General features: G+C 41.0%; 1 protein-coding gene across 2 annotated transcripts; it reads left to right on the top strand.

Moving 5' to 3' along the window:
* Positions 1-2,895: 2,895 nt before the first annotated feature.
* LOC117528490 (somatostatin receptor type 2-like) lies at positions 2,896-8,064 on the top strand. Of its 2 annotated transcripts, none has more exons than XM_034191125.1 (2): positions 2,896-2,981; positions 6,841-8,064. In XM_034191125.1, exon 2 carries the CDS (start codon positions 6,885-6,887, stop codon positions 7,995-7,997), a length of 1,113 nt encoding a protein of 370 aa, XP_034047016.1. In that variant the 5' UTR covers positions 2,896-2,981; positions 6,841-6,884; the 3' UTR covers positions 7,998-8,064. The 2 variants fall into 2 exon arrangements, with proteins under 2 accessions (XP_034047016.1, XP_034047015.1); XM_034191124.1 differs by lacking the exon at positions 2,896-2,981 and adding an exon at positions 3,275-3,389.
* The last annotated feature ends 1,515 nt before the right edge of the window (positions 8,065-9,579 follow it).

Genomic DNA, 9,579 nt, shown 5'->3' with positions numbered 1-9,579 from the left:
ATATAAACAACTTTATTTTGACACGAAACACGGTTTTCTCAGAACGTGAACCTGTAGATAACCTCAAGCGCACCCTTTCTTCTTCTATGGCATTTAATGGCAGCCACCATCCTTATTGTTGCATTGCTGCCACCTGCTCCATCAGTCTATTATAGCAGCACTAAATCCTCTCAATGAGTCTGATGTTTTTCAAGTAGTATTTAAAAAGCCAACACTTTCCCCTCTCACTTGATCTTATGGCTAAAATATTTCCTACAGAAACTTTTCAAGCCTTACAATTGATTTCCTTCAGTTTTTACTCTTTAATAGATAAACCATTCAAAAATTATGAGATACAAGGTCTGTGAGAAAACTATCCGACCTTTTTATTTTTTTCAAAAACTATATGGATTTGAATCATGTGCGCTTGTATCAGACAAGCTTGAACCTTCGTGCGCAAGCGTGAGTTTTTTCACGCCTGTCGGTTGCGTCATTCGCCTGTGGGCGGGCTTTGAGTGAGCACTGGTCCACCCCCCTCGTCGGATTTTTATTGTCAGGGAAATGGCTGAGAGGCTGTCGCTTTGCTCCATGAAATTTTTTTCAGAAACTGTTAGAGACAGCCAGTTGGAAACCATTCGAAAGATTCAGATGGATTTCGGTGATGATTCTGTCGACGTCACACGGATTAAGGAGTGTTAAAACCTTTTTCAAGATGGCCCACAGCGGCAGAGGGCGCACAGCGCACCGAGCGGCCATCGACAGGCTGGATCGACCAGATCATTTCTAAACTGAACGCTGTGTTGATCCGGGACATCGTGTGACTACCACAGAAATGGCAAGAGAGCTGGACATAGCACTTTTGCGGCACATTCCACTGTTACAGGAGATTTTGTAATGAAAGACGTGCGGAGGATTTTGCCCACATGCTCAACAAACAAAAAAAAACTCAACAAAAAACACCTCCGTGTTGGAAACCATTCGTAAGATTCAGGCGGCTTTCGGTGGCTTTTCAGTCGAGTGAGTATCCGAGAAATTGTTTAACAGCTGGGCATGTTCCAACTTGTCCTGTGAGACTTCCAACACGGAGGTGTTGTTTGTCCAGCGGCTGTGAGCGGCTGCGTCCCGCCGTGCGAATCTGTCCGCACATCTTTCATTATAAAATCTCCTTTAACAGTGGAATGTGCCGATAAAGTGCTGATCCCGACCTCTTCTGAAACTTCTCTGCTAGTCACACGACGTCCTGCATCAACAGAGCCTTAAATTTGGAAGTGATCTGCTCGTTCCAGCCTGTCGATGGCCGCTCGGGGCACGGCGCACCCTCTGCCGCCGTGGGCCGTTTTAATCCAGTTTTAATGGTCCTTAATCTGTGTGATACCAATAGAATCTTCACCGAAATCCATCTGAATCTTTCGAATGGTTTCCAACTGGCTGTCTCTAACAGTTTCTGAAAAAAAAATCATGGAGCAAAGCGACAGCCTCTCAGCCATTTCCCTGACAATAAAAATCCGACGAGGGGGGTGGACCAGTGCTCACTAAAGCCCGCCCACAGGCGAATGACGCAACCGACAGGCGTGAAAAAACTCACGCATGCGCACGAAGGTTCAAGCTTGTCTGATGCAAGCGCACATGATTCAAATCCATATAGTTTTTGAAAAAAATAAAAAGGTCGGATACTTTTCTAACAGACCTCGTATAGTTAGTAAAATAAAATATTTTGAGGGAAAATTAATGCACTGTGCTAAATACTGTACAGGTATATTCACTGGTTCTGACTTTTATTCTTTATATTACAACTGGTGGCATTTGAAAGCGCTGCATTCTGGTGATGTCATTTCACAACACTTTATTTAGAATTCAATTTGGTGGTATTTGGCATTATTGTGCGGTATTGATCCGGTGATGGTCTTTTTTAATTTAGTTTTTTTACTCCCAATTTTCTATAGGGATACAAACTTCCTATGGGCACTGCACTAGTATCACATGATATTAACAAAACAAATTTGTTTTTTGTTTTCCTATAAATTTGGTGCATCAAACTTAGCAAACTTTAATCAATTCATCATTATATGCTTGTTTAATGTGTGGATTTACAAGATGATAACATTCATTGTTTTTGAGTTATGGTGTTAAGAAACTGGAGGAGGTGGACTAATTTATTCATTCATTCGCTCATTAATTTAGTGCCAGGGAAGCAGTAGACCACTCGAGGTCTTCCGGGCACATCCAAATATGGGGAGGCCCTGAGGAAAACCCAGGACATACACGAGGGATTATATCTTAGCTGTCTTGGGAACACCTCAGAATCCCACTGGAAGAGTGAAGGACTTGGCCAAGGATAAAGAAGTGTGGGCCTATGGAGACAATCAGGGAAATCCTCACCAGATGCCCAAATCACCTCAGCTGGCTTCTTTCCATGTGAAGAAGCAGTCCCTCCTGGATATTTGAGCTTCTCACCCCGTCCCCGAGTGTAAGCCCACATACCCAATGGAGGAATCACATTTCTGCTGCTTTTATATGCCTCCTTATTCTTTTGGTCGTTACCCAAAGTTCATGTCCATAGGTGAAGATAGGACCATAAATAAATGACTCAGTTCTTTCTTCACCATGACTTGCCTCATTTCCTTTCAGGGTACCTGCCTCGCTTTTCCAAAGCCTCAGAATTACACGTCATCATCTAAAACAACCTGCAGCAATGGTGCAGTTTGTAAAGGTGGACCTTATCGGGGTTTGCGTCACTTCAAAAAAATTGCAACTGACTGTCACAATCTGTTGCAGTTGTCCCGGTCTCCCCTGGGGTGTGTGTGTTGAGTCTTGTGTGTTTGTGGAGGATCCCACGTGGCCCTCAGCAGCGCTAATGTGGTTAATGAAACCCGTCCATCATCTTCACCCACACAGAACCTTCCTTTTTTTTGTCGTGTCTCCTCATCAGAGCGCACTTTGAATCCTGCGCAGCAGGACACGCTGAAACCGACGAAGCAGGGACGCGCGCACGCTGAGCCTGGGTGAGCATCTGTGCGCGTCGGTGCTCCAAGCGTGTGTGCATGTGTGCGCGCGCGTGTGTTTGGAATGAGACAATCAGCAGACAGCCTGTCCTTTGCTTCAGACGCGAGTCCTGGCTGCGCGCTCTGGCTGGACACGTTTGCGCACATCTGATGCGCAAAAAAGGAGCGTTTGCTGAAGAAGCGTGTGCGTGTTTCTTTACTTGTCCGTTCTTCAGATTAATCCACGCGCTACATAATGGGATGATACAAAAGGATTTTTATTTTATTTTATTTTATTTTTTGACATCACATCACCGAAACTAACTTCAAGATCCATAAATGCGCAGATGAAGAAAAATCAAGTGCGAAATGCTCCGATCCTGATTTTTCCTCCCCCTCCCACCTTGTAAATAGTAATATTTAAATCTGGTAAGTTTTTGTTGGATAATATTGCACTCAATTGTAAATGATCACTTTGACTAATATTTCTCTATTTTTACGTCTGTGCTTTACTTTGGTTAAATAAACGGGGATTTTTTTTTTCTTCCTTGCAATGATATTAAAATAATTTCATGCTAAATCATGTCAACTGCAAAATCATAATCCTGAGCAATTTTTTTGTGCAGCATGTGCAAACATTATTTACATGATAAAACCACAAACGCCATATCCAATCTTTGCCTTTTACTTCCACTACCAAAAGGGTTTTTTTTTTTTTTTTTTTTTTTTTGGCAACATTTATGAGCATATTGGAGGGAAAAAAACATATTGGCGCTGGTTCCATGATTACTTGTTGGACAATTCGCACATAAAAGCCTCAGCAACTCCACTATGAAGCACATATGGCTCATATTTATTTAGTGACAAATTTTATTTAAGTATTTTTTCTGCGGCAGTTGAAAACAAGATCAGACATTCATCTTGAATTTGGTGTTACAATCACAGTGAAATCCGATGAACCCTGCTGTACTTTTTTGATTCTGATTTTCCATTTTATAGGACCAAAAGTATTTGGACAGCTGGCTGCTGACTGCGTTGTTTCACAGTCATCCATGCATGCCTTATTCTTAACATGTCACTGACAAATTTGAAGGTCAAGCAGTGAGAGAGTATAGTTTCTTTAAGAACTTGCAAAGGGCAGGGTGCAGTGTCCTGTAAATCACATTTCAACAGCACTGTAATTCTGCCCAATGTAAAAGTCAAGCAATTAATTAATTAATAAAAAAAAATGAGTGTGCATGGAGACGAGTGTTAAATCCAACAAAACGCCAGTGCCAAGTTAAAAGTAGTAACAATTTTCAGTGGCTGTGACTGGAGAGAATGCACTATTGGCTGGTGCTTCAGCCACAGCTTAAAAAGAAAATGTGAAATCTAGACTGCATTTTAAAATAAGCTCCATGACACTGTAAAAAAAAATTCTGTTGATTTTAAGGAAAAATTCTGGCAGCTGTGGTTACCAGTGGAGTTCTGTAAAAAAAAATAACAGTGAATATGTAAATGGTTTTACATAAATTATGTAAATTTTACATTTAAACCTGTAATTTACAAAAATAAATAATAAATTAATTAATTAATAAAAAAAAAATTAAAACTGTAATTGGCACACGTTTTACGCTGGATGCCCCTCCTGACGGAACGTCACATTACATGGAGAAATGTGGCAGGGGTCGGGTTTGAACCGGGAACTTTCCACACTCTAAGAAATAAAATGTTGAATTTAATTGATAAAGGTAAGGTAACTTTTCCCACATAACATTGTCAATTAAGTGCAAAACAATATTGTAGTTGAAATCAATTAAATCAAATGAAACATTATTACTTAAATCCCTAAAATTAACAATTTTAAGTATATTGAAAATAATAGTATTAATTGCATTTAAAACCCCTGTTTCATTTCTTACTGAAAGCAAGTGCACTAACCAGCCACCACTCCAGCTATCTGTCTCTGTCTTATTGATTAATAACTATTACAATGCAAAATTAATCTGTTCTTTGTTTTTGCATGTTAATTATTACCATGCAAATATATGGACAGATAAGATATTGTCTATTTACAAGATAAAATATCCTCAAAATGTACTTTAAACAGACACATCACCTCTTTTTTTGAAACCCTTAATTTACAGTATTTTCCTGTATTTGTGAAAATTCTTATCTGTAAAGTCTAAAACAATAGTCAAATTCAAATTAACAGAATAAAAAACATTATTTTAACAGTGTCATGTTGTAATTTTAACTGTATTGTACAGTTTTTGGCATTATGATTTTTCTGTGTTTAAACTGCGGTCAATTGTAAATTCTACAATGGTATATGATTATTTGAACATATTTGTACTTAGATTCACAGTTCAGTTTTGTTCCACATTTTACAAATTGTTGCTGTCAATTAAACACTATTCCACTGTTTTTCTTTTCACATTTTTTAATGTCATGATTTTACAGGATTTCCCTGCTAATTTCACTTTTTTTTACAGTGCTAGAAAAAAAATGTATGTCAATAACCAAATGTACAATATTATGCAAAATCAGATCAATCAAAAACAAAGAACAAAAAAGGCAATTTTTTTATAGTATCCCATAGACCTGACTGCCACCTGCTGCATGATTAGTGTATGCTTGATGGATGATTGAAAATCAGGAGCAGGTGTAATTGTCCGCAAGCGATACAGACGTACTTTTTTGCACATAAATCAGATATGCAAACTGGTACTTTCTGATTATTGCAAAGTGGTTACATTTTAAAGCCAAAATAAAATGATCGCGCTGCCACACAATCTTGCAGAAAGGATTTTGTATGATTTTAGCTGCAAAATAATAAGAAAGTAAGGGATATTTCAACACTTGCTTATTTTTGCATAATTTTCATGTTTTTTAATCATGCACAGTGCTGTATATGACCTGAATGAAACATAAATGATTAAATGCAGCAAGAATGTGCTTGTTTATATGCAAGGCAATCAAAATATGGTAAATGCAGTGGATTTCCAACTTTTGCATGAGGCGAAATTCTGTGTGTGGAACCCGATTCAGAGAACACAAAGTACTTTCCTTCAATTGAATGAAAACATTTGGTCACCTGTTGCACAAAGTGTTGGCTCCAGGCTACAGCCATGGAGAAAATGACAAACAAGCACAATAAAATCTCTGATGATACTGCCTCAGAACTGTCAGAGCATCAATGCCTGCTGTGCTCTGGCACTGTGATGCACTTCAGTCTGTGTGCACCAGCCTCATTTATCACTGATTCCCCTCATTCAATTACCTAGACTCAGATTAATTTACATCTGCCTCCACGCACTAATATATTTTTAAAAATGTGCCAGCACACAATTCTGCATGAAAGCATATTTGGCAGCATGGAAAGGGCAGGTATTTCCCCAGGGAGCTCTCATGACTGAAGGTTGTGTCAAGTAATTTCCCTCTAACAGTGAGCCTGACTTAATAAACAGTGAAGGAAAGTCTAGATGAAAACTGTATCACTTGAGGTGCTTCATCATTATGGTATCGATCAAGTCTGCTGATCAATGACAATTTATGAAAGCCAACAAAATGATACGAGTGTGTAAAATACTGAGACATAACTCAGTATCATTCTGTTTGCTGACATGATTTATTGTGCGACACCCTCATGTGATCAGTCAGTGATCCTGGCAAGCACCATGTGATCGGCGATCATTACAGTCAATTCATTTGACATCCGTCAGCAAACAAAGCGAACAGAGGGACAGATAACAATCAATAGCTGATGAAGATGGATTTTGCTTTATCTTAAGCAGTAAGATAACTAGAAGGAACTAACTAAATGGTTTATATACAGCTGGCTTACAGCTAGCTGTTTCATCTGAGCCTCAGTTGCCAAACCTTTCTTTTGTTTTTCCAGTGGGATGACCTAATCTGTGTTTCAGAGCCAGACACTGAGGCACCATGGACTCCTGGATCTTCCCATCTTCACCTCCAAATCTGTCAGATCACCTAATGTATGACAGCTTCCTGCAAGGCAATTATTCAGATTATTTTGGAAATGACACAGACCACAGCTTCAACAGAACCAGCACGGTGGTCATCACCTGCATGTACTTCTTGGTTTGCACTGTGGGCCTCTGTGGAAACACTTTGGTCATCTACGTCATCCTACGCTACGCCAAGATGAAGACAGTCACCAACATCTACATCCTCAACCTGGCGGTGGCTGATGTGCTCTTCATGCTTGGTCTACCGTTCATTGCCATCCAGTTGGCGCTGGTCCACTGGCCATTTGGGGCCATGTTGTGTCGAGTGGTGATGACCGTGGACTCCCTGAATCAGTTCACGTCCATCTTCTGCCTGACTGTCATGAGTTTTGACCGCTACCTTGCTGTGGTGCATCCTATTAAATCCACAAAGTGGCGAAAGCCACGCATGGCGAAGACCATCAATCTGGCAGTGTGGGGTGTTTCACTGATTGTTAACTTGCCCATCGTCATCTACAGCGGCATCATCACCAAACACGATGGCTGCTTCTGCACCATTGTGTGGCCTGAGCCTCAAGAGGCCTACTACACCGCGTTCATGTTCTACACCTTCATCCTCGGCTTCTTCTTGCCACTTTTGGTCATCTGCCTTTGCTACTTGTTCATCATCATCAAGGTGAAGTCCTCGGGCATTCGCGTGGGTTCCTCCAAGAGGAAGCGGTCCGAGCGAAAGGTGACTCGAATGGTGTCCATCGTGGTGGCGGTGTTCATCTTCTGCTGGCTGCCATTCTACGTCTTCAACGTCACCTCGGTGACGGGCACCATCAGCACCACTCCTATCCTGAGGAGCACCTTCGCCTTTGTGGTGGTTCTCGGCTACGCTAACAGCTGCGCCAACCCAATCCTCTATGCCTTCCTGTCGGAAAACTTCAAGAAAAGCTTCCAGAATGTTCTGTGCCTCAAGAAGGTGGGAGGGCTCGATGAGATCGAGCGCAGCGACAGCCGGCAGGACAAGTCTCGCATGATAAATGATCCGACGGAGACTCAGAGTACTCTGCTGAATGGGGACTTGCAAACCAGCATGTGAAAGGTGATAATCTCTTAGATTAATTTTTTTGTTTGTTTTTTTTGTGCCAATCTAACAACCAACAACATGAAAAGCTACAAAGACGCTGGTCTCTGCATTTATTTCCTCACACTGTTGGACACCCTTCATCGAAACAGAAGTTCATACAGTTGTGTTTGCTCCATGTTGTATTTGCTTTCAGATCTGTACTGTTTCTTCTCAGTTGACATGGAGGTTAAGGTAGAACAGTGAAGAATGCGCACGACACACAGCGGCACAGATTTTCCCTGCAAACCGAGGATTACAAACGCACCGTCCCAGGGAGTTTCCATAGTGGGGTGTCAACATATCATGTTCACTCTGTAAAATGACAACATACTGTTGATTATTAACAGACAACCTTTTTATTTATATGTTTCATTGGTCTTTTTTCATGTGGTGATTTCTGTGGAAACCTGTAAAGCTTCCATTGACAAACATGAAATTACAGTGAATGTTCATTAGCAGAAATGGAATATAGCATTCATCTGTTCATTAGTCTATCATTTTCTGCAACAACAGATTGATGTGTTTTCATGAGCTTCGAAGGAGCCCTTCATACAGTATCCGCACAGGAGCGGGCCCCCTCACAAAGGCTGTCATATTGATACAGTAGCCTAAAAGGGACATACTTATTCCTTCGTTCCCATTTTGCAGTGCTGCAGGAAGACTGAAGACAAAAGAAGAAGAATCAGTGGTTGTTCCCCTGTACGCTGTGTACTGGTTGCTAGTGCAGCCTAAAAACTTTGAGAATACTCATTTTTTGGAAATGGAGGATCATATGTATTGCAAAGAAGGCAAGAGAGCATGAATCCCCATCACCAAAAAAAAAAAAAAAAACATGAAGGAGAAACAAAAGCATGGCTGGTGACAGCTGGCTTGGGAATTCCTTGGGATCCCCCAGGAAGAGTTAAGGCCCCTTGACACTTGCATGACTTTGATGCACGCACATGTGCACTTGCGCATGCACGTCTTGATGATCCCTCCCGCTGTGTTCCCAGCTGGACACCGTGCTTTGTTCCACTGGCTGCCACATGCTGTGCGCTGGATGGTGCATATATAAAATAATTATTTTGTAGCGGATTAATCATTTTCTGTCCAAGTTAGCTGTTGAAAACGCCTCTAATCGCTTCCAGAATCACAGAGGAGTGCTCCAGCTGCTGCTTTTCTCGGGCTCAATGAGGTGGAGAAAGCATTTGGAGCCATCTAAAAAGGTAATTATTTGTCAGGTTTACATTGTAATGACTTGGTAAAACAGTTGCTTGTTCATTCCTTCTTGTGTGCAGCTGTAAAAGTATGTTTATGATAGATTTAACATCTTGTTATAATCGTTCAGACGAGCTTCGCTCTGATGCGGCATGCTGACGCAATCACTTGCACAGTTCACGTCTTCTTTACTTCTTCTTGATGAGCTGCGTGTAGTGTTGGTGAGTAGACTGTGCAATGTTCACTACCACTTCACATTTGTTGCACGACATTTATGCATGAAAGATTTTTTTTTACTATTTCAAAATTCTCTTTGTGCAGTTGCACACGTTGATGCCCCTCTCACCTTCAGTCTACA

The sequence above is a fragment of the Thalassophryne amazonica genome, chromosome 16 (assembly GCF_902500255.1).
Source record: "Thalassophryne amazonica chromosome 16, fThaAma1.1, whole genome shotgun sequence".
Classification (NCBI taxonomy): Eukaryota; Metazoa; Chordata; class Actinopteri; order Batrachoidiformes; family Batrachoididae; genus Thalassophryne; species Thalassophryne amazonica.
The sequence above is the reverse complement of the archived record's forward strand: the minus strand, read 5'-3'. Positions and strand labels throughout refer to the sequence as shown.

Excerpts from the sequence above, each read along its gene's own strand:
- LOC117528490 (XM_034191125.1), top strand. The coding sequence starts at position 6,885 with ATGGACTCCTGGATCTTCCCATCTTCACCTCCAAATCTGTCAGATCAC.